This window comes from Oncorhynchus nerka, linkage group LG8 (genome assembly GCF_034236695.1).
Source record: "Oncorhynchus nerka isolate Pitt River linkage group LG8, Oner_Uvic_2.0, whole genome shotgun sequence".
NCBI classification, from domain to species: Eukaryota; Metazoa; Chordata; class Actinopteri; order Salmoniformes; family Salmonidae; genus Oncorhynchus; species Oncorhynchus nerka.
In genome coordinates, this window is record NC_088403.1 from 23,130,421 (window position 1) to 23,155,694 (window position 25,274).

General features: G+C 43.3%; 1 protein-coding gene across 1 annotated transcript; it reads left to right on the forward strand.

Moving 5' to 3' along the window:
* LOC115132970 (GAS2-like protein 3) lies at positions 1 to 24,804 on the forward strand. Its single transcript, XM_065021536.1, has 10 exons — positions 1 to 146; positions 14,316 to 14,371; positions 18,054 to 18,231; positions 18,472 to 18,590; positions 18,849 to 18,990; positions 19,639 to 19,702; positions 20,376 to 20,517; positions 21,136 to 21,243; positions 22,032 to 22,385; positions 22,488 to 24,804. The coding sequence occupies exons 2-10, from the start codon at positions 14,348 to 14,350 to the stop codon at positions 23,397 to 23,399; spliced, it is 2,043 nt and encodes a 680-aa protein (XP_064877608.1). The 5' UTR covers positions 1 to 146; positions 14,316 to 14,347; the 3' UTR covers positions 23,400 to 24,804.
* The last annotated feature ends 470 nt before the right edge of the window (positions 24,805 to 25,274 follow it).

Below are 25,274 nucleotides of genomic sequence, written 5' to 3' on the forward strand. Positions count from 1 at the left end.
CTTTTCCATGAAGAGCTTCGGCTGTGCTCTGGTTGGTTGTTTCGAACAGTGCATGCACGTTTGGAGAGAGGGTTAACTGACAACTAATGACAGAGAACTCAACCTTTTGGGAACTTTCAAAGAAAACTATACGAGAGACGGAACAGGTAATGTATATGCTGCTGGTGAGTTAACACTAGACTATTGTTTCCGTGGCGTGAACGAATCTGTCCTTTCCTCTCTCAACCCACGAGGAAGCAACAAGTGCCCCGTGGCTGATCTCTTCTCTCGAGTGGAAGACTTTCATGTAGTTGCTAAGTTCGTAAACCCTATTATAGTCTACACAATAGACTAGATTTTGTCTCATGGTTTTAATAAAAGGCGTGTAATATGGTAGCCTGCTTAGATTACTGAACTTGTTTTACATTTAATGTACAATTAGGCGTACACATCTGGAAAAACCCTGGTAAAGGATTTTAAAACACACATTTCGAAATGAGCGAAGAAGTCGAAAACTCTAAATTTGCCGACGTGTCCATGTATGAACGTGCATAATGAGCATCATCATGTCACACAGGTTATAGACGCCCTACTAATGACTGCGTGTTTGAAAATGTTGCCATGGATACAAACTGCAAGGAACAGAAATGCTTGGCCTTGGACAACCATCCACCTTGCCAGAAGATACCGACACTACCTTTTACCCTTGTGTGTACTGAGGTCGGAACACAATCGTGGTTACATTAATTAAGTATGGTAGTCAAACATTCATCCTGCTGCACAGACCCTATGGACGCTCTAGTCTAGAGTGCCTGGTTAAATTGCGTTTACGGGCATTTTTAAACTCCATGGTTAAAGTAGTATGATAATATATTAGTGTTGAATTACTTTGACGTTGAATTATGTTATATTACTCAAATTTACTCATGGTGGACATAATGTGTTACAACATAATACACAAAAAAAATTGACCACACGAATGACAGGAAATACCCATCCTTTTTATCTCAGATTGGTGATGTTAGTATTAAAGTTTATAGTAATCCGTTTATGATGACTATAACAACTGTGCACACAGTTTATAGGGCTCCAGAGCGGCGCAGCGATCTAAGGCACTGCATCTCAGCACTAGAGGCGTCACAACAGACCCTGGTTCGATTCCAGGCTGTATAACTGGCTGTGATTGGTCCCTTAGGGCGTCGACCGGGTTAGGGTTTGACCGGGGTAAGCCGTCGTTGTAAATAAGAATTTGTTCTTAACTGACATGCCTAGTTAAATTAAATAAATCAAGAAGTCACAAAATCTATTCCTTAAAACAGATTATTATCTTTGGTTTAGTACCGGTGTTTGTCATAAGTGCCAGTCCATAGGAGGACTTAGAACATAGCTGTCATTTTCAGGCTATGGTGGCTAGAAAATAAATTGCGCGCTCCTTCCATAAAAGTCTGGCCTCAAAGGTCAAATCATGAAGTCAGTGAACTTCAGGTCGGAGCTCTGTAAAGATGTCTGAGTTTCCGAGTTGGATGGCCGTTCAAAAACGATTTCCCCCAGTGGGATCTCTTTTTTTTTCAGAATTGCCAGTTGTCTTGAACCCTCAAAAGTCAAGAGTTTTCCGGGTTCCCAGTTGTTTCAAAGACAGCATTAGTCTCAGCGGAGGTAGGGTGAGAACAGCAGAGGGGTCCACTGCTCACAGTCCCTGCTCTCTCCTTCCTCCAGTGAGACTGATCAGAGAGAGGGGACAGGCTTCCACCTGATGGAAAAACTTGAGTCGCACCACATCTGCCTCAGGCACAAATTGTTCCTATGACCAGAGAAAGTTAAATACTCGATATTCAAATAGACACAACGAGCTACTAATAATAATAGAAATGCAGGGCTATCGATACACTTGGCTACTCATTCATTGCAGCTGCAGTGCGAGTGGAAGTAGAGTGCTTTTTGTAATAGTGTTGAATAAAACTCATATAAACAGCAGATCTTTGCTTTGTTCTTTGACAGTCTCTCTCTCTGGTCATGGGTTTAAAAGTTATGAAGTCTCACGTAGGCTAGTATCAAACTTTTTTTGTGCCCAGTGTCATGGAAGCTGTAGTAGGCACAGTGAATTGATCTATCGGATTGGTCAGCACATTCTGCTCACTCGATGTAGTCACAGATCTCCTGGTCCGCAGGATAGGCAGAGTTAGTCTTTCAGACAAATGAAATGGTTGAAAATAGAAACACCGACCCTGTGCACCTACCGCCAACAGTGCAACTCGGCGGAAGAAAAAAAAAAAGCATCGCAAGCCAGTGTGCCTTTATTAACGTTAGCTTTTCTACAGAAATGTTTGGCGATCGACTAGGAATGCCTTAAAGATCACAATCAACTAGCTTGTGACCACTGTTTTTATGAATAGAAATGGTAGTTTTGACATCATTCGACTTTATCAGGTAAAAACTACTGAATAAGCCCAAAACCATGCTATGATTTATTGATTTTGATGATATTAGTGAAATCATGAAAATATGTTTGTCCTGGCTACATTCATGACCCTGAAGAAGGCACAGTGATGCTGAAACGTTGGTGGTTTACCCAATATATTACTGGGAGCTTGTATATAGTGTGACTTTTTGATACATTTTTATGTCCTGGCTACATTGACACAGTTGAGCCGGTGTGAGATATGAGTTTGAAAACGTGCCTCAATGCAGGAATGGGATATGCCACTGTACTCCAAATTTGACCTTTATCCACATGCTCCATCAATAAGATTAAAATACTACTTGTGTTCCCAGAAAACTTCCCATTTTGTGCTCATGCTAGCTACCAGTAGCCACTGCAGCCATTATGGAATGGCACATGATGTTGAACAACAAAGGATCTGATAGGCTGACACTGTCATTTAAAAATGGCTGCTGTGACTAATGGTAGCTAGCACGAGGATGAAAAGGGCAGTTTTCAGCGGTATTTCTATCTGCTCGATGTATCCTCGTGTTCATCAGCATGCTTCAGTTCGATGTATCATTGTGTTCGTCAGCATGTGTTCGTCAGTATTTTTCAACAGATAAAATGTGCATGAAAACAAGTCATCTCTCGTTGAATGACAAAAAAATACTTTATTGAAGAGTCCCTACTGTTAACAAATCACTGACGAAGGGAAGTAGACTTCGGCTCAGAACTTTGGCTTACCTCCAGAAAAAATGTGTGCCCGAACTGCTGAAAAAACACTCACCGAAGTACAAAACAGGGGGAAAATGCCACAATTTCATCATAATATATGCACAAATTCTACTGAACTGTTTCAGCTGGGAATCATGTGGACACCTTTAGGAAGTAGAGACACTGTTGTGCCCTCTTGAGAAGGGTGGTGGTGGTGTTGGTCCATGACTAGTCCTCAGTGATATGCACGCCAAGGAACTTAACTCAGGACTCTCTCTACTGCAGTCCTGTTGATGTGGATCTAGGCATGCCCCCCCACCCCCCTTTGTGTCCTGAAGTCCACAATCAACTCCTTTGTTTTGCTGACATTGAGGGGGATGTTGTTATCATGACGCCACAATGCCAGTTCACTGACCTCCTCCCTATTGGCTGACTCGTTGTTGGTTATCAGCCCTATAACCGTGGTGTCGTCAGCAAACTTGATGGCGTTGGTGTTGTGCAACCATGCAGTTGTGGGTGAAGAGGGAGTACAGCAGAGGACTGAGGACACACCCCTGGGGGGGGGGGCTCTTGTGTTAAGAGTCAGGGTGGAGGTGTTGCCAATCCTCATAGCCTGTGGTCTACCCGGTAGGAAGTCCAGGATCCAGTTGCAGAGGGTGGTGTCCAGACCCAAGGCTTCGAGCCCTGGGTCCGTATCTTCTGGCAACCATCCAGCCTTTCTCTGGAAAGGAGATACCCTTGATTTTATGGCTTACTTTCAGGCTACATAATGTTAGGCTATACCGTTACAACTTGAGATGGATAGAACATGTTTGACTACAGACTGATTTTATGTCCATTTAAATCTCCTGTTCCTGGTTTTCTGCTAGAGGAATACCGTAATAGCAAAGTTGTGCAGGTGCTTCCCTTTGCTTAAGTGTGTGCTGCTACCCCAGAGGAAGACCATTTCACCAACAACAAAGGGATCCAAAATACTATACCCGTTTTAGAAACTCAAGTAGACCTGCTTATTGTTTCTTTAACATACACATTTCTGTATCTGAATTGAGCTGTAATGTGAAAACAAATATTTTTCATAGGTATTTCTCATATGTAGGCCTACCACACAAAGAGTGTTATTTTTTCCCTTTGTGCTGCTTTTGTCAGGCAACTGCAACTGTGCAGAAATAATAAAAATTAGGCATAGGGTCATACTTGAGCTCTGGACTGGATCCAGACGCATGCATGCGTAAGGAGTGCGCCCCCAAAACAGCCCTGATTCTGCCCCTCTACCCCGTAATCACCATCTGGCTGATCTCTGGCATTATGCCTCACATTTTGGGGAAGTGGAGTCTCCAGAAGGAGGCCAAACCAAAAAAACACTGCCACATATAAGATATGAACAGCTTAATGGGTTAAACCCCCACGTGAGCCCATATGTGCTGCTATCTGCCCTGGACGCAATGAAGATCATGAAGACCTCTTGGTTTTCTCCTCATTTATTTAGGGTACTGTTGACTAATGGCCAGACTGGGACCAGTGGGAGAGTGGCAGAGGAATGGTTACAGGAGAGGGAGAAGTGACTGAAGAAATACAATCAAATTGTATTGGTCACATACACATTTTGCAGGTGCAGCAAAATGCTGATGTTTCTAGCTCCAACGGTGCAATAATACCTAACAATACACACGTCAATTAAGAAATATCAGTACGTGCAATTTCAGTCTGGAATATATGCACTGAGTATACCAAACATTAATATTGAGTTGCACCACCCCTTTTGCCCCCAGAACAGCCTCAATTTGTCTGGGTATGGACTCTACAAGGTGTCGAAAGTGTTCCACAGGGATGCTGGCCGATGTTGACTCCAATACTTCCCACAGTTGTGTCCTTTGGGTGGGGGGGCGCAACTCAATATTAGGAAAGGTGTTACTAATGTTTGGTATACTATTTGGACAGTATATGAATAGAAAATGTGTTATAGGAAAGTTACTTATAGGATGAGCCTTGACTACAATAGAGTATATACATACAGTTCAAGTTGGAAGTTTACATACACCTTAGCCAAATACATTTAAACTCAGTTTTTCACAGTTCCTGACATTTAATCCTAGTAAAAATTCCCTGTTTTAGGTCAGTTAGGATCACCACTTTATTTTAAGAATGTGAAATGTCAGAATAATAGTAGAGAATTATTTATTTCATCACATTCCCAGTGGGTCAGAAGTTTACATGCACTCAATTAGTATTTGGTAGCATTGCCTTTTAAATTGTTTAACTTTGGTCAAATGTTTCGGGTAGCCTTCCACAAGCTTCCCACAATAAGTTGGGTGAATTTTGGCCCATTCCTCCTGACAGCTGGTGTAACTGAGTCAGGTTTGTAGGCCTCCTTGTTCACACACGCTTTTTCAGTTCTGCCCACAAACTTTTTATAGGATTGAGGTCAGGGCTTTGTGATGGCCACTCCAATACCTTGACTTTGTTCTTAAGCCATTTTTCCACAACTTTGAAAATATGCTTGGGGTCATTGTCCATTTGGAAGACCTATTTGCGACCAAGCTTTAACTTCCTGACTGATGTCTTGATGTTGCTTCAATATATCCACATCATTTTCCATCCTCATGATGCCATCTATTTTGTGAAGTACACCAGTCCCTCCTGCAGCAAAGCACCCCCACAACATGATGCTGCCACCCCCGTGCTTCACGTTTGGGATGGTGTTCTTCAGCTTGCAAGCATCCCCCTGTTTCCTCCAAACATAATGATGGTCATTATGGCCAAACAGTTATATTTTTGTTTCATCAGACCAGAGGACATTTTTCCAAAAAGTACGATCTTTGTCCCCATGTGCTGTTGCAAACCGTAGTCTGGCTTTTTTTATGGCTGTTTTGGAGCAGTGACTTCTTCCTTTCTGAGCGGCCTTTCAGGTTATGTCGACAATAGGACTCGTTTTACTGTGGATATAGATACTTTTGTACCGGTTTCCTCCAGCATCTTCACAAGGTCCTTTGCTGTTGTTCTGGGATTGATTTGCACTTTTCACACCAAAGTACATGTCTCCTTCCTGACCGGTATGACGTCTGCATGGTCTCATGGTGTTTATACTTGCGTACTATTGTTTGTACAGATGAACGTGGTACCTTCAGGCATTTGGACGTTTCTCCCAAGGATGAACCATACTTGTGGAGGTCTACAATTTGTTTGAGGTCTTGGCTGATTTTCTTTTGATGTTCCCAAGATGTCAAGCAAAGAGGCACTGAGTTTGAAGGTAGGCCTTGAAATACATCCACAGGTACACATCCAATTGACTCAAATTATGTCAATTAGCCTATTAGAAGCTTCTAAAGCCATGGTGACATTTTCTGGTCAACTTTGTGTATGTGAACTTCTGACCCACTGGAATGGTGATTAAGTGAAATAATTTGTCTGTAAACAATTGTTGGAAAATGTACGCGTCATACACAATGTAGATGTCCTAACTGACTTGGCAAAACTATAGTTTGTTAACAAGAAATTTGTGGAGTGGTTGAAAAATGAGTTTTAATGACTCCAACCTAAGTGTATGTAAACTTCAGACTTCAACTTTATGAAGTGGGTAAAATGGTATGTAAACATTAATAAAGTGACCCGTGTTCAATAACTATGTACATAGGGCAGCCGGCTAGTAAGTGACTAAGGTTCAAGGCAGGGTATTGGGCGGAGGCCAGCTAGTGATGGCTATTTAAAAGTCTGATGGCCTGGAGTTAGAAGCTGTTTTTCATTTTCTCGGTCCCAGCTTTGGTGCACCAGTACTTTCCGTCTTGTAGATGGTAGCGTGTTGAACAGGCCGTGACTCTGGTGGCTGAGGTCCTTGATGATTTTCTTGGCCTTCATGTGACACCGGGTGCTGTAGATGTCCTGGAGGGCAGGCAGTGTGCCCACAGTGATGCATACATTCATGATAATTTAATTTTTTCATTTCCAGGATAGGTTGGTTGGTGTGGTAACTTTGGCGTGTTGCCTTAGGGCAGTCATTTAAGCTCACTTTGTTCAGCAGAAGTTCTTCTCTTTCTGCCAAACATATGGCATGCTAGGCTACTGGTTCTCAAAGTACACATTCAAAGGATGCATTCACCAAGGATTTGAATATTTCATAGTCTCCCCAGCACAAATGTTTCTCTGTTGGCTTAAATGTCTTCTCCTTTGGCCAGGTTTCAGCTGGGCTGTAGCCTGTCTGGTTAACAGCGAACGTCTCCATTGTCTCACTCTCTACCTGCCGAACCCTCATGGCTAATGACCTCATTCAATATTAAATTTCTCAGTTCTGATATAAAAACAGACATGATTTGAGTGTCGTATTTTCCTGGAGTCTTCTATTACAAGAGTTGACTTACTTCTATAGGTAGGGCCTTACTGAAATTACCTCGCTGACCTGAATCAATGAACATCGATTAATTGACAGAGTGAGAGGAGTTTATCTTTTAGGCGTCCTGTGAATATATACAGTTTAATTCTAGAGGTCTTTGGACTCCTCTACGACAGTTGATGATGAGTCCAGTTTCAAAACAATGAACAGGATGAGAGGAGGATGCTGAAAGGGTGTTTGGAGGTCATTAGTTAATGACAACAGGGTCTATGGTAGCTTTTGTTTTTATTGAGGGCTGAGCTTTTTTCATGTTAAGGTGAAAGGTTTACCCAGTCCCACTCCCCTCTACCCCTGGGATTATCATACAGGCAAGTAACCCTCCTTACCTGACCATCTGTGAGGGTCTTCTTCAGGGCCTCGGACGTCTAGCAGCTTATCTGACCACTTTGATAAAGCCGGTTACAAATTAGCCTACACGTCTTAGGCCCATATTTGGTCTTGCATTGTGTTCCAATTTTATTTTTTGAGTTTTAGCACAATGGAGAACACAAGTCGTACAATTTGAAAGGTACAACTAGTCTTGTATACCTTTTAAGATAACCAAAAAAATATGTATGTTCCTGTCATAAGAGCATTTCAGCATACCCTAATACACACAGAACATTTCCTCAACACCCTCTTTAAGTCAAACCCCTTTTTTAATTCTGTTGACATCATCCAGTCACAGTTTCAGATGAGGTCATTAACTGCCTTGTCCTTACAACTGACCCATTTTTAAATACAGCAGCTTCTGCAGTTGTTGCCATCACTGCAATGATCAGATCACAACCCTCTCCTCGGCAATCAAAGAAGGCCTTCCTGATGGGGACTTTGTCAGTATGGCCATGGAGCCCTATTCATTCTGGAAAATGTATTTAAAGCAAATGTCAACATTTATGAAACTGTCAGGTTAGATCAGTGCTCTTGGCAGTCTTCGGGACATTCTTAGCTACTTCAGTTGGGATATTGTTTTCTGAAGGGATGATGTCATCTGCGTTGACTTGCTATTCAGTGGCCTAGCTAGCCTATGTTAATCAGCGAGCGAACTCCCCCCGATGAATGGGAAAGCTGCCAGTCCTTCCGCAGCTTAACGGGCACAATCACCCTATAGGAGATCTAACTCAATGCTGGCTCCCTTTGACAACTTTAATTTGGTTGCCTCAATTTCGGACTTCAATAAATCCACACATTTTTACTCCCTACTAGAAGTGCGACTATCTCAATTTTTTTTTTTTTTAAAGACAAACTTCCCAGCAGCCTCAAAGTGCATGCTGTAGTAATAGACTAATCAAACCAGGATGAAGTGGGATTGGCAGGTGTCTCCTCAGTTCACACCTAAAAGCCGATGAGGGGCTTTCCTGGCGACCCGTCATCTTCAGGACAACTCTTAATTGAAGGATATGGGTTTGAGCCTAAATGATGTACGCTACACTTAGGCCTAATCCTGCCTGAATGCACCTACTCCCATAATGGATACAAGGTCCATTTCTGATGGAGAGGCACCGAATGAAACCTTCAACTGACAGGCCAATTAAGTTGAGACACAAAGGGCTCAGCGGGAGAAGTTAAATTAAAAAGAAGTCGGTAGTCTCTGGGGAGAGTGGAGCAGACCCCGTTTGGCAGGAGAGCAGGGTTAAAATGAAAAAGGTTATTGCCCCATGTGCTGGCTTACAGCCCCTTTACACTCTTATGTTAGACTCGTGCAGCTGCTCCATGCTATTGGTAAATACGCATATCACCCCCCTAACTCACTAATTCGCACACACTTTACAATCCACTGTGAATGCACATCAAACACATGATGTACTCCGACTGCAGCTCCATCCATGTGCCACGTGCTGTCTGTAGTATTGTGATCGGTGAGGGTGGATCGTCCATGTCTGGAATAGCCCCTGATCCTCTTAAATGATTACTGATCCCTCATCCATCTGTGTATGTTTATCTTCAGGACTACAGAGAGGCTTGGCTCATGTCCCTCTACTTCATTAAACCTTCCCATTTACTCACTCACAAAGGGAGACTCACCATTTCAATTCATTTAAAGAGCTGTCAGGTTTTTGATTTGTAATTTTACATCCCGGTTCTATCAGAAGCAAAACACATGAATCAACATCAAATAAAATGTTATTTCACATGCGTCGTCGACTAACAGTGAAATGCTTACTTACTGGTCCTTTTCCAAAGAAGATAAAGACATCTAATTTACCCAACAATGTGCCCATGTATAATAATGTACCTAACAAGGTTTACATTATGAAGCAAAAACTAGCTCAAATGCATATTCATTCAAACATGCATGCTGGACCCAAAGGTCATTGTTGGAAGACCAGTTTTGATTGAACAGGGCTGCCAAGAGCGAACAGGCATTGTTCAAGTGTTTCAGCAACCACTGTCGAATGTGCGAGGCAGCGGCCCTTGTCAAGTGTCGAGCCTTGCCCTTTCCTCAGACACTCGCACATTCACTTCAGCCAACCCAGCAGTATAAAACACATTCTGTTTTTGAACGGCTCTCTTTTCATTTCTCGCTCCCTCCCTCGCATTGACTTTTGGTGGTGGTGTGGACGCACATGCTGCCCTTTTGGTCCCCACGGGGAGGCATTCTCTCAGCTCGCGCATTGGGGCCCCAGATGCAGCACATTCTAGAGACTAGTGCTCCCTTTGTCCTCGGCTGTCAGCCCCATACGCCTCCCTACTCAAATTGAAAGTCACCCCGTTCTCTCTTTCTCCCCCTCTTTGTTTGTCTACTGTCCAGTAGTTTAGACCTACTGATCTGCTCCAGGAGCAAGTCTTGCCAGGGTTCCAACTATGGCAGTACTTGTCACCTTTTAGCAAATCAGGACATGTGCACTGGCCTGGGCACCCGCATAAGCATTAGACAATGCAAACTTTGGGACAGTCACAATGTGCAATTTGAACCCTGGCCCTTGCCCTTTCGTCTTCAGTCTTCCCCACACCAAACTTTCCCCTTGCGATCATGTTTTTTGGAGTGGGGCTTGGGGAAGGAGGATGGGATGAGGAAGTGGCTGGTTCCCCTGCCCCCTAGCCCTCCATTTCCACTAGCTCCTCGCAGGGAGCTCCCAGGGCAGGCTGCAGAGTTGGGATGATGGACGTGTGGGGTGGCTGGAGGGGGGTGTGGTGTGTAACAATGGGTGCTTTGTGAGAGGAGGACTGGCTGTGGCAGGAGTGGGGGGCCTCCGCAGCGCTGAGCAGAGCCACTTCATTAGTGAATGTTCTCCCTCCTCCCTCCATTCTCTCCTCCCTCTGTCATTCTCTCTCTGGCTGTCGACATTACACACTCTGAAGTCTGGAACCAGCCAGTAGGAGCCTGCATGTTTTGTGCTGCGCTTTCTGCTTTCCGGTCAGAAGCAGGGTGGAGACGGGTTTTTCCGACTTTCTGGGAGTTCTACGCAGCTCTTTTCGTACATGACTACTGTCTTCCTCCTGTCCTAAGGTAATTCTGCTTGTCTGCACTGCTGTCATCCTGTTCTCTGCTGAGAGCAACGCATCACAGATGAGACATGGATTGATTTCTCTCACGCTGTGTCAGAGTAACTGAATGCACTTTTTTTTTGTGCACGTAAAGAGCTGTCTTTGAAATGACAACAGTGTATTAAGTAGCTGAAATGTGGATCTATGATTAGGGTTGCAAAATTCTGGGAACTTTCAATAAATTCCCTGGTTTTCCAGATATCCTGGTGGAGGATTCTGGATTTTCTGCTTCTTCCCTCCGGATTCGGCGAATCCCCCATCTGGGATTTCGGGGGAAACCAGGGAATTTATTGAAAGTTCTGCAACCCTATCTATGACATTGAAATGCGGTCATAGTGCTAGGGTTTTAGTTTGTGCTGCCTGCCACTCGGGTCTATGGTGACGTTTGAGTACTGGAGCTCAGCCCAGTAGAGAAGTTTACATTCTCAGTCTCTATCCTATAGAACAGACTGGGAAGGGGATTTGGGTGGATTGCTGAGGGAGAAAGGGAGCAATTTTGGGGTGTGTATGGGGGGGGGGCTGTGTTTTCTTGTTGACTAAAGTGTCAGAGGCTATTATAGCTCATTATTGTCTCTCGCTCTCTCGTTCTCACACACACATCCTTTGGGCAAAGGGGATGGGTCTGGGTAATCCCCTACATCCTGGGAGGAAGAGGGAGTGCTTTACATTCTGAATTGTATATAGTTGTGTGTGTGATATACACACACACACACACACACACACACACAGTTGAAGTCAGAAGATTACATTCACCTTAGCCAAATACATTTAAACTCAGTTTTTTACAATGCCTGACATTCAATCCTAGTAAAAATGTCTTAGGTCAGTTAGGATCACCACTTTATTTTAAGAATGTGGCATGTCAGAATAATAGATAATTATTTATTTCAGCTTTTATTTATTTCATCACATTCCCAGTGGGTCAGAAGTTTACATACACTCAATTAGAGGTTGACCGATTAATCGAAATGGCCGATTAATTAGGGCCAACAATCGGAAATAGTTTTTTTTGGGGGCGCCAATTTGCTGATTTTAGATTTTTTTTTATATACCTTTATTTAACTAGGCATGTCAGTTTAAGAACACATTCTTATTTTCAATGATGGCCTAGGAACGGTGGGTTAACTGCCTTGTTCAGGGGCAGAACTACAGATTTTCACCTTGTCAGCTCGGGGGATCCAATCTTGCAACCTTACAGTTAACTAGTCCAACGCAATAACGACCTGCCTCTCTCTCATTGCACTCCACAAGGAGACTGCATGTTACGTGAATGCAGTAAGCCATGGTAAGTTGCTAGCTAGCATTAAACTTATCTTATAAAAAACAATCAATCATAATCACTAGTTAACTACACATGGTTGATATTACTAGATATTATCTAGTGTGTCCTGCGTTGCATATAATCTGACTGAGCATACAAGTATCTAAGCATCTGACTGAGCAGTGGTAGGCAGAAGCAGGCGCGTAAACATTAATTCAAATAGCACTTTTGTGCGTTTTGCCAGCAGCTCTTTGTTGTGCGTCAAGCATTGCATTGCTCTGCATGGGTAACGTTGCTTCGATGGTGGCTGTTGTGTTGCTGGTTCGAGCCCAGGGAGGAGCGAGGAGAGGGATGGAAGCTATACTGTTACACTGGCAACACTAAAGTGCCAATAAGAACATCCAATAGTGAAAGGTTAATGAAATACAAATGGTATAGAGGGAAATTCCTGTAATAACTACAACCTAAAAGTTCTTACCTGGGAATATTGAAGACTCATGTTAAAAGGAACCACCAGCTTTTATATGTTATGTTCTGAGCAAGGAACTGAAACGTTAGCTTTCTTACATGGCACATATTGCACTTTTACTTTCTTTTCCAACACTTTGTTTTTGCATTATTTAAACCAAATTGAACATGTTTCATTATTTACTTGAGGCTAAATAGATTTTATTGAGTTAAAATAAGTGTTCAGTATTGTTGTAATTGTCATTATTACAAATAAATAAGTAAAAATTGTCAGATTAATCAGTATCGGCTTTTTTGGTCCTCCAATATTCGGTATCGACGTTGAAAAATCATCGGTCGACCTCTACACTCAATTAGTATTTGGTAGCATTGCCTTTAAATTGTTCAACTTGGGTCAAATGTTTTGGGTAGCCTTCCACAAGCTTCCCACACTAAGTTGGGTGAATTCTGGCCCATTCCTCCTGACAGAGCTGGTGTAACTGAGTCAGGTTTGTAGGCTTCCTTTCTCTCATGCACTTTCAGTTTTGCCCAGAAAGTGTCTATAGAATTGAGGTCAGGGCTTTGTGATGGCCACTCCAATACCTTGAGATGTATGTATGTGTGCTTAGTCATTAAAAAAAAACATGTCAATCTTTGAGTCATAATCTCTTAAGGTAAAGCACAGCGCTTTAAACCTAATCTAGATAGTTTCATTCGTTTGTCACTAACCTATATCATGTCATTTACTTGGCACATGGTCCTTGACTCATGTCCTTTTCAATCAAATCAAACTGTATTTGTCACATGCGCCAAATGCAACAAGTGTAAACCTTCCCGTGAAATGCTTACTTACAAGGCCTTAACAAACAGTGCAGTTCAACAAGAAAATATTTACCAAATAAACTACAGTAAAAAGTAACACAATATCGAGGCTATATATAAGGGGTACCTAGTTAGTGTGCGGGAGTACAAGTTAGTTGAGATAATTTGTACATGTAGGTAGGGGTGAAGTGACTATGCATAGATGATGAACAGCGAGTAGCAGCAATGTACAAAACAAATTGAGGGGGGGTCAATGTAAATAGTCCGGTGGCCATTTGATTAATTGTTCAGCAGTTTTATGGCTTGGGGGTAGAAGCTGTTAAGGCTGGAAGGTGTAATTGATAGCATGGACTGATGCTGAATCAGTGTTGTCCCATCCCATTCTTGAACTTTCCAGACTACATGCTAAACAGCCCTTTAGTTGAGTGTGTTTGAAAAGTGTTCTTACCTAGATGAGAAGCTCTACTATTAAGTGACAAAATCTACAGAGATGGTTGCTACTGCCAGATGTTTCTCAGCCCTGTGGACTGTATCATCCTCACCATGTGTGTCAGCTGCAGATGTTTCAGATTTTCTGGAAGTGTTGTTTTTGTTAGCACGTGGTGGATAGGACATGATGATGCGTGAGCCACGTATCGAATGTGAATGCTTGAATGTGTTGTCATAATTGGTATAGAATCACAAAGCAAGATCAAGGAGGCAGCAAACTCAACCCTATTTCCTATAAGAATGGTGATTTGATACCCTCAGTGCTGTGGCCCATGTTCCAATGCTGTTTTCTAGATATTTTATACTTAATAGCCTCATGTCTGTTTCAGGATGAAAAGGTGAATCTCCTCGGATTGCAGTGATGGCAGTGCAGGCTGGCATACAGGTAAGAAAATGACTTATTATGCACATACAAGGATTTTGGGAATTTTTTGTTCAGAAGGGGTAACTCTGTTTCCCCCAAAGGCCCAGTCCAAAGACCTCTTCTCATACCGTGGTCCCTATCCCTGCTGTGTTTACATATTTAAAGGATAGGAGTAGCAGTCAGGTGTAAGCAAAATGCCTTGGATACAATGGCAAAGCAAAATTGTGATTTTTTTAAATGTATTTTTTAATGTATTTTTCCCCGTCAGTTTAGGACCCCCTCACAAGTCATTCAAAATCTCTTAACACTTTCCTGGTTTAGCTTGTCTATTCAGGAGGCGGACTGACACCAATCACTTTACTGTTTTTACTGGTCTTATCTCCAGCAACATAATCTGTTTTCTCTCAAGGCCGTCTGATATCTGAGGAGGCCAATAAGACCCTGTGAGCAGGGCCGTACTACATATGAGGACACAGAGGTCTGGATCTCGTACATTTTTTGTTAAATATATATATATATTTTTTTAACTATTTGATTTATTGTTTGGGGGGCACACAGTCGTCGAGGATCTCAATTTACTGTTGAGTTAGGATAGTGGAATACACTAAGTGCAATTTTGAAACTTGGATGGATGTACATAAGCAGTTTTCCAGTTATGTTACTCACTGATAGTCAGTAAAAATGTTTTGATTGGTAAATGAGTTAATTTAGCCAGCTAACTAAACTTGTAGTAATCATGGCTGAATTACTGACAGGGCACATGCCCAGGGGCCCTGACCTCCAGGGGGCACCCATTTATTTTGTTAGTCACTCTCACTCAGATATTATATTAACATGGTAGAATTGTAGAAAATGTGCTTTAAAAAAATTCCCGCCCTGTGGAAAAATGTGTACAATTGCAGAAAATGGTCTGAAATAGAAGTTCTGTAAAGCAAACTCATTTGTTTACTTTTTGTTAATAAAATACTTTTGCTGCAAACAGATCCCTCTGTAACGTAATAAATTGTAGTTTTTAATCACGGTGCTTGGTTAATGTTTAGCAGCTAATTGTATAGGTAATAGGCTATGTGTTTGTAGATGGACTGAAGGGAATGTGATTATGGCTAGGGTTCTTTTTTGCTGTTTTTCATATAGCATTTTGTAGTTTTTAAATGGTATAGAAATGCAGTAAATGAGCTTCATCTTTCCCCCCTGTCCAGACCTCACTAAAACTCAGACCTTGGTTACGGCAGTGGGGGGTTTCTACTCTCTAGGTCAAAGGTCAACGAGAACCATGGGAAGATTTCACAACTAGGAGGAGCATAAAGGACTAGCAGGTGTAACTCTGGCCCTGTTTGAATCCTTCCTTCCTCTCGTCCTTGACGTTATCACTGATCTGATGTAGGGACCTCATGATACAATATTATCATGATACGTCGGTGCCGATACAATGTGTATTACGATTGGATACTATGATTTTATAATGCTTTGCTGTTCCTAACATATTGCTCACCCTATGTCTGCTGCAGAGGGACGATAAGAGAGCCATGAGAAAATGAGTGTTGATCAGGGAAATAAAAGTGCTGAAAACATGTTGGCTCACTATTTAAAAAAAGATGGAGAACAAGATATAGGATGAAAAATACTGGAGTTATGGCGCAGGTACAGCGCAAATAAATATTGCGATATGTAACTGTAAACATTTTTTTCACCATCACTAATCTGATGTGACATTATTAGTGAAAGCAATATAGTGGAAACTTAGTTTTTTCGCACTCAAATCATGTGATTCTGTTAAGGAAGGGTGAAAGGATGCATTTGAGAAGTATTCAAACTCATTGGCTTGGTGTCTGTCTTGTGATCACACCAACATGCAATCAAGAGGCCTAGTATGTGTACATATATGCGATCCACATCATCCTGAATGGCTATTTGGTGGCTTCATTAGGAATGTAGATTTGCTGTTTTTAAATCCCTTTCCTAACTATGTTCCATTAAGAGGGAGCTTTAATGTCCAATGGTTAAAACTTCTACAATCTTCCTCTGTTATGTGCTAGATTTACCAGGAATAGGCGGTATTTGTTTCCACAATTAGTCTACTTGCCTGTACACAGGCTACCCCTACACCCTTATTCTGAAAACTAAACATGTACTTGGGAGGAGTCTAAAGTTTTCACAGTACCCAAAACCATTTAGCAATTTTATTTGGACACAAGAAAGGTGGTAGGTATTCTACTGCACAAGTACTACCATAAAGGATCAGTTGAATTGATGTCTAACTACAATAAGCCCACGTGAGGGCTACTAAAACTTTAATTTCTGTGAAACCTGCATCCAGTCAGGTGACGCTGGAGATGTCACAACGGGTAATCCCCAATGGTATGGTGGTAATCTCCACATGTTTATGCAACTCAAACACTCCCCTCCTCGTCGTCTTTTCTCTAATTAGCTATATTTGGTACGGGTAAGACGGAAAACAACATATGTTGTGGGGTTGCCTTGCCCAGAGCACCAGCCAGGCACTTTATCCTTAGAACACAGTTATGTAAGGGAGAGGGGGTTGGGGAGGAGGAGTTTTCTTCTTATTTCTGTATTAATTAAATGTATCTCTTTTTGAGAACCAGACAGAATTTGAAATACTTTCTACTGAGCAGGGCCATTTACGCTCACTCTTTCGATCTCACACCTACTTGCTCTCGTTCTCTTTCTCTCTCATACCCTCCTTCTCTCTCATATTTTCTTCCTCTCTCATACTCTCGTCAGTCTGGGATGTTTTCTGTGACATCTGATATCTCCAGCAGTGATAACTTGACTCACCCCCATTCTCTTCCCCACTGAAGTTTGGGAGTCATTCAAATGGGGTCATGGAAAAACTCCCAAAGAACAAACGAGGCCTTTCTGTGAGGCTAAACCCAGGGAGAGTCTCAATCATGATATACCAATGAGGGTGTGGGAGAGAGGAAGCGATAGCGGATATACTGTCAGCTGTGTGTATGATTGGAGGTTGATCTGATGTGACTGTAGGATACAAGGCTTGTTCCAGCCTCCAGGCATTCTCCTCCCCTCAGCTGATTTCCTTTCCCTCACTGCGAGTGGAATGTCACCGCAGACATCTAGTAGGCAGCCTCAGAGTACTTGGTTGTCTCGACAATATCCTATTTCTATTCTTCTTCAAAATGCTGCTCAATCTCCAAGGCAACCTTTCCTCCGTCTATTTACACTTCAATCTAATTAGTGTAGCTGGATTGTTTTTTTTGTCCAAATGTCGAAATTGTATACTGATGAATATCAACATGTTTGAAAATTGATATCCTTCAATCATGTTATTCTTGCCCTGACAAAAGCACAGTCTGTGCCAGGGGCTGAGTTCTAGTAGCCTGTGTGAGTGAAGGATTTCGGATTTCTCCCCTGGTCTATCCCACTGCCAGCCGTGTCTAAACCCACTTCCAGTGATCCGTGCAGCTCCTTTAGTCTACGAGCATTTGGATACAATCACTACAGTGCTGGAATCCATTCTGAAAATGTGACACATTTCCTTTGCCAGGCTGACACCACTTGTAATATAATGGAAGGGTTGAATGACGGATGAATGTAAGCGATATGCTCGGAAGATTTAATTGTCAGCCCCCAAAACCTTTTTCTGCCGTCTTCCCATAGTAACGACACCAGCTGGTGGTAGTTTGTCACTCAATGTGTTTTTTCTATATCCCCCCCCCCCCTGCAGATGTGGTTCGGAGAGAAGTTTGACACGCCCCTGCAGAGTCCACGCAGCCCATTGACGCTGCGCCATGGGCCGGGCTTAGCCGATGTCTTCCAGTATGACCAGTGGCTGGCCGTGCGCCACGAAGCCACACTGGTACCCATGCAAGAGGACCTGGCCATCTGGCTCACCGGGATGCTGGGTAAGACCAGGAGGGTCATGGGGGAAAATAATTCAAAAAGTGTGTCGTTGTCTTGTTCGTGTGGCATTATTTGTACTCTGAACCTGGCAATGGAAGTTTGTTGGATGTGCAGCCTAGAATTCTTCCTTTTTTGTTAATAATTTGGCCTTAAATGTCTTGCCCTGTCATTCACCCCTCACTCCCAACAACGCACACTAACATACTCATGCTAATATTTTCCTCTCTGTCTCTGATACACAGGAGAGGAGGTGAGAGCGGAGAGCTTCATGGCGGAGCTGAACAACGGGGTGAAGCTGTGTCGGTTAATTGGAGCTCTGCAGAGCAGGATCTCTCAGAGCAGGGCCTCGGATATGGGCAAGGTGAGCTGTGATGAGAGGAATGGCGGTGGGAACAGGATATTAAGGAAAAGTAGGGGAGTGGGGAGAGTGGTAAGGATAGGGTAGTTTGAGTTGGTGGTCTGTTTCCCATCTGAAAAGAGTTGGTGTGTTTGGTTCTGAAATGATTTGTTTTTCTGTCTATTTGAAAATATTACCTAACCAAGAATGGTCATATGTCAACTGTGATGCCAATGCATGTGTGGTTCATTTGTTATACTTTTTGAATGCCTTTCCCTGCAGTTGTTTCCCATGAAGAAGGTGGCATGTAAGTGCAATGCCTCTCCAGGGTCCTTTTTCGCCCGTGACAACACTGCCAACTTCCTGGGCTGGTGTCGCCACATAGGCGTGGAGGAGACGTACCTGTTTGAATCGGAGGGCCTAGGTACGTGTTTTAGTTTGGTGGGGAGGCTGTACTGACCAGTAGGCACAGTAAGTAGGAGCTAATCACAAACGGCAATCGCTCCAGATAGTTTTGAAGTGCATATTTGGGTTATTTTGTCTCGGCAGCCTCTAGTTAGCTTAGCATTGTAGCGCGAATGTCCACAGGTATCAATCAAACCAAAACCCATTCAGTCTTGTGTAATCAGTGGAGCAGAACCATGGTTGTACAGTTGAGGTAGGGTCCAACTCCATTCCATCCCACCACTCATGTAACATTACTACATTATCCTTGGAGTTAATTACCTAGGAGTTGATTAATACATTACTACGTTGCCCTTCGTGTTTGATACGTTACAACATTACCCTTGGAGTTGATTAATGGCTTCTTAGCTTAATCGGTTCAAAGGAACATGGGCTGAGTTGTAAGCCTTTAATGACTGAACGGAGCAGATGCCTCCACTGCAAGCCATTTTCTGGCTTTTGTTTAAGCCATCCTCCTTAATGACATAATAGGATCCACCATAGAGAGCAATTAACATAAGTTCTCTATGTGGACACCTTCTCATTATAAGTAATGGGTTTGTGACACTGCTGCTATACTATACAACCATGTCGTCTCTCTACAGTATGTATTTTCTCTGTCTCGCAGTTCTGCACAAGGATCCCCGGCAGGTGTGTCTGTGTCTGCTAGAGATCGGTCGCATCGTCTCCAAGTAAGTTTCCCTTGGTTGATGGATGATGTACAGTACCAGTCAAAAGTTTGGACACGCCTACAGTGATTCCATGTGTTATTTGATCGTTTTGATGTCTTCACTATTATTCTACAATGTAAAAAATAAAGAAAATCCCTTGAATGTGTAGGTGTGTCCAAACTTTTGACTGGCACTGTATGTGCTGTAGGTGTTGCACTGTGACAGGTATCACAGGTATATCAATCAAACCAAAACCCATTCAGTCTTGTGTAATCAGTGGAGTAGAACCATGGTTGTACAGTTGAGGTAGGGTCCAATCCATTCCACTCCACCACTCTTGTAACATTACTACATTATCCTTGGGAGTTAATTACCTAGGAGTTGATTAATACATTACTATGTTGCCCTTGGTGTTGTTTGATACATTACAACCCTTGAATGTGTAGGTGTGTCCAAACTTTTGACTGGCACTATGTGTGCTGTAGGTGTTGCACTGTGACAAATGTAAGATGAGATCATTCTAGAATATGACCACCACGTTTTGTTTTGACCTTTCACTGATCCTGTAGTTATGCAATGTGGTATGTTGGGGTAGAAAGATGGACAATGCAGCAAAAATGAATGTGTGTGGCATCATTTTTTCCATTCCTAACAGTCCTTTAAGAGCACTGAACTGATCTGTTTTTCTCCATAGGTATGGGGTGGAGCCTCCGGTGCTGGTGAAACTGGAGAAGGAGATTGAACTGGAGGAGACCCTGCTGAAGACGACAGAGCCTGCTCCTGCAGTCAAAACCTTCACGGTGTGCTGCCAGCATGGGGGCCTCTACCAGCCTGGGGTAAGTCACTCCAGGAGTTAAAACTGCTATTGTCAAATTTGTACTGACTAAATAGGGACTCTACTCCACTTTCGTCTCATCTCTTGTTCAATTAAAATAGTTGGTGACCCAGTTAGTTGGTTAGTTGGTGACCCAGTTCATCAGATCCAAAATGGCGGCAGCAGTGGCTCTAGTTGCCTCGCTGCTCAGGGCTGTATGAGTCATTATGGTCCTTGTGATGCTCCATCCATCCGGGGTCATGTGACTCTGTAGCCTGTGGCACCAATGCAGCGCAGTCACAACATCAACGGACATCAGAACGCTTCCTGTGTCCACAGCCTAAGCTGCATGACACTTAGCCTTTGATTAGTGTGTTTTCCAAAGCGGTCCTCTTAAACTACAGTATTCAGAGGCTGCTACTGAATGCTGTTCTATAGCCTTTCAAGTCTTTGCAACTTAAAATTGGTTCAGTTGAGTTCATCGGTTCATTGAGTTTTCCTGTTAGCAACTCTGCTTTATCCTTAGACGATGGGTTAATGAAACAGGGTTTCTCAATGTTTTAGAACATTTCTTTCTCATGTTCTTGCTTCCTTAGCCAGGACTCTATAGGCCCATGTTAATTCTCCCTCTGTGTTACAGGAGCAACATCTGACGGACGAGCCTCCGTGTAACTGCTCCCAGAGAGTATCTATTGAATACCTGTCAGAGGGCCGTTACAGGCTGGGAGACAAGACCCTCTTCATCCGGGTGAGCGGCACACACTGTATAGTGACACAGTCTCGGTGCCTGGCACACGTTTGGCTGCGTCAGCACCGTATAAATTACATTACTACACATGACTTAATTCTATGGTCAGTACTTGTCTGGTCCTTTTATACCTTCACATACTATAGACTGGATAGTCCTGTAGACTTGAGACCAACCTATTATATAGACTAGATATTCCTGTAGACTTGAGACCAACCTGCTATATACCTGTAGACTTAGACATTTTGGAAAAGTAAGCTTAGTACCGCTGTTGGGTATTTAAGGATGATAAAATGCTTATATAACTGGAAAGTAAAAAACCGTGCCAAGTGTTTAAAATAGCGGTGTAGGATAAAGGAAGGAGGAGAGGTCTGTCTCACGTTTCCACACAGCAGCAGATCACTCCCTAAGCTCATTATGGAAGCAGAGTGGATCTCATTAGTACTGGACCTACAGGAGGGATTACACCCTTATTGGCCAAGGTACAGCGTTAACACTTCCATCAAACAGCAGCTGGAAAATAGATGGTGGCTGTAGATAGTAGTTGGCAGCACTGTAGATATTAGTTGGTGGTAGTAGGAGTGAGTAGTGGGTGGTAAAGTAGTAGTAGGAGTGAGTAGTGATGGTAGTAGGAGTGAGTAGTGGGTGGTAAAGTAGTAGTAGGAGTGAGTGTAGATGCGGGTCTCGAGGAATAGTTAAGTAAAAAAATAACCATGTTAACCCTTTAAAGAGACTAACTGCAATGTCTCACATTTATCCCTGTCTCTCCCTCTCTCTCACTGTGGTAGATGCTGCATGGGAAGCATGTGATGGTGCGTGTGGGGGGTGGCTGGGACACCCTAAGGGGTTTCCTGCTCAAGTACGACCCTGGCCGGGTGCTCCAGTTCACCACTCTGGAGCAGAAGATACTGGCATACCAGAAGGGTCCACTGGTCCACGGCTCTGCAGCAGCAGCCCCTCCACCTGACATGGACCCTCTCGCTGCAGTCAACCTCATCCCCTCGTCTTCCTCCTCGTCTTCCTCTGGTTCGGCCTCCAAAGCCACCTGCACCCCCGTCTCGACCCCTACTCTGCCCAGGAAAGCAGCAGCAGCACCCAAAAAGATCCTGCAGATGCCCCTTCCCTCCCCCAAGAAGCCAACTGTTTTCTTTGATGAACCTGAACAAAAAGTCGACTTACTGAACACCTCCACTCAATTCTGAGGACCATTGATGAACTTGTGGAAAAGATGGGACACCACCAAGTATCAGAAGCCCTTGCCAATCCCCAAGAAGGTGGCTGCTGTGTCGCCCACCCTGTCTTCGCAGCAGGGCCCAAGCCCTTCCATTCACAGTGACAAGAGCCAGCAGACGGCACCACTGCTCCATTCCTCTTCTTCCCCAGCTGTGGCTCCTTCTGCCCCCAAGCTGAAGCTCAGGCCGTCCCCTCGCGGCGCCCTCTCCCAGCCTCGTAGCCCTGTGTGCCCCGAGCCCTCCTGTAAATTTCCTAAACCCTCCTCCACTCCATCCACCCACACCTCCATCACAGTGCCACGCCCCGCCACAGCCCCATCGAGGGTCCCCTTCCAGAAAGAGGGCCGACCCCCAACCGGCGCCACTCAACGCCGCCTGTCTCAGAGGCGACCCGCCTCCCCGGCCTCGCGCCTTCGTCCGGATGCTGCCAGACGGGTCCGTCCAACCCCCCGTGTGACTGTGCAAACACCCAGGCCGGCAACGGCCCAACCCACCAGGACACTAACCCCTACCCCCAGGACTGCCACAACAGCCCTGCCCAAATCCACCATCTCGCTCCCCAAGAGCAAAGACACCACAGCCAAAAGCCAGGCCCAAACCAGGGCCGTCCCCAAAGTGGTTGTGCCTCTACGTGGCGGCACCACTGGGCGGTTACATGTGGTCCCTAGTGGCTCTACCGCTGTTGGCAAGACCAACCAGAGAACGGTACCAACTGCCCAGAGGGCAGTACGGAGGCAAGCGCCCTCTGCCATCACCCCCTCTCTCAAACCGCTGCCCACCAAAACGGCCCCCCAAAATACCAGCCCCAACATCAAAGCCCTCCCTTCCCAAAAGAACACTGCTCTCACAAAGAAGACCCAACTCAAGAACAAAAGCGAGGACCCTTATTTTGAAATGAACGGCAGAAGGCATCAGAAGACGTGAGACGTAGTTGGGGGACATAGTAATGTGACGGGGAAGGACTGTACTGTCCTACTGAACATTAGTGCTTCCATCACGGTATTTGTCTGAATAAGTCCCCAACCAGGATTCAGCAGAACACCAATGTCCACACAAATATATACCCAACCGGGTATAGATGCAGCAACTGTCAACACACAAGCTAGTGTTTAACTTTCAAAACGCCATTTGCACCGCTCCCATTTTTACATTTGTTTCTCAGTTGGTCAGATTTTTTAAAATGTTACTTACTTTGTCTCATTTAATTGTCCTGTTGTCAAAAGCTCATGCTTCAATAGCATTTGACAATAAGTAAGTTTTTATGCTGTCTTTGAATGGGTTGAGAAGTGAGTGATACTGATTTTATCTGAGGTCAGCTCAATTCAGTCTTAAGCCTAACACCGAAACACTCAATGGAAACGTTGTAAACCAACATCCCGTCAACAGCCTTTTGTTTTCTTATCCTTTTTCTATCATTTTGAGTGTTTATGAAAGCTTTCTAACATCTATTCGTAGGTCTTGAGGTTCTCTACAGAGGGCTCCATCTTTGTCCATCTGATACATATTTTTCTCTGCATATAAAAGTTATACTTTTTAAACATTGGCATTTTCTTTTCAGAAAGGGTCATTTCTGTGCAAAGCAGAGCTAACTAAGGCAGTACACTTTGAAAATGTTAATTATTCATTACAAAGCAGGTTATTGTAACCAACTTTTTGACAGGAAATATAACTGGACTGAATGTTTGTCCTCGGTGTGGATAAGCTTTTCATTGATGGAGGTTTGATTGAATATAGACATTTGTTTTACTTTGTCACAGACTGATGATGATGATGGGGTGTTTTCCATTTTAGAGGTCAAATTAAGCACTGTTGGAATGTTTCTGTGTGCCTTTAGAACTGACTGTTGCTGAGTGGTGTTAGAATGTACTAGAAACTAGGGTTTTAATATATTTTTACAAATGAAAATTGCACAAAGTACAAGCGCTCGGACCGAGTTTTTTTTAAATTTTATTTTGTATTTTTTTTATTACATGGTCAAATCTCAAATGAATTACTACTGATAATATGCCTGTTACACGCCCTTTGAAATCGTAGAGGCGATGGCAACTAAGGGACAAGCAAAGCCATTAATCATTTTCCAGAGGCGGAAGTTATCGTGAGGTAGATTTTAATTTGTTTTGTCATCTGAGTCTTTTCATTGATCATATTTTTACTTTTCTATGTGGTTTTCATGTCTAAGTTACTTTGTCTGTTTTCTTGGTCAGCACTTTATGAAAACCTCTTGGTGCGTTTGTCACTTTGGATGTTGATTCTGTTGATTTGTGTTGTCTGATCTACCTTTGTTACATTGTCCAATAAAAGGCCAAACGTTGGCAGACTTCCTGCAAAACATGTCTGTGCTTTATAATTGACAGTAACATTTGAAGTCAGTGGAAATGGTATTGATATTGACTTTCAGGAACTAAGCATACTCATACACTTTTCACACTGTTGTGCTAACCCTAACCGTACGGAGCTGGCTTTCACATGGTCCTTTCCAGCAGTTTAGCAACTACAATGGATGTGTAACCAGGCTGGCACAGTAGTGTGGCTTGGCCTAGAATATGAAAAGGCATGAAAAGGTTAAAGTTCCCTGCTCTAGATGTCTCTGTGTACAATGTGTTATGACACTATATTTATTCCCAGTAATTATATCTAATAAAACTTGTTTTTAAATATAATTTGTTGAGGGAGACTTGCGTTACAGCCTGAATGGATTAAATATAGATATTTTGTAACTGGCCTAGAAACAATACCCCATGATGTCAAAGTGGAATTATGTTTTAACTGAAAACCTGAAATGTCTTGAGTCAATAAGTA

Bases quoted from the DNA above. Each gene is read 5' to 3' on its own strand.
- LOC115132970 (XM_065021536.1), top strand. From the start codon at position 14,348: ATGGCAGTGCAGGCTGGCATACAG. The intron at 19,703-20,375 runs GTAAGTTTCCCT...TTTTCTCCATAG, and splicing joins ATCGGTCGCATCGTCTCCAA to GTATGGGGTGGAGCCTCCGG. The intron at 21,244-22,031 runs GTGAGCGGCACA...TCACTGTGGTAG, and splicing joins ACAAGACCCTCTTCATCCGG to ATGCTGCATGGGAAGCATGT.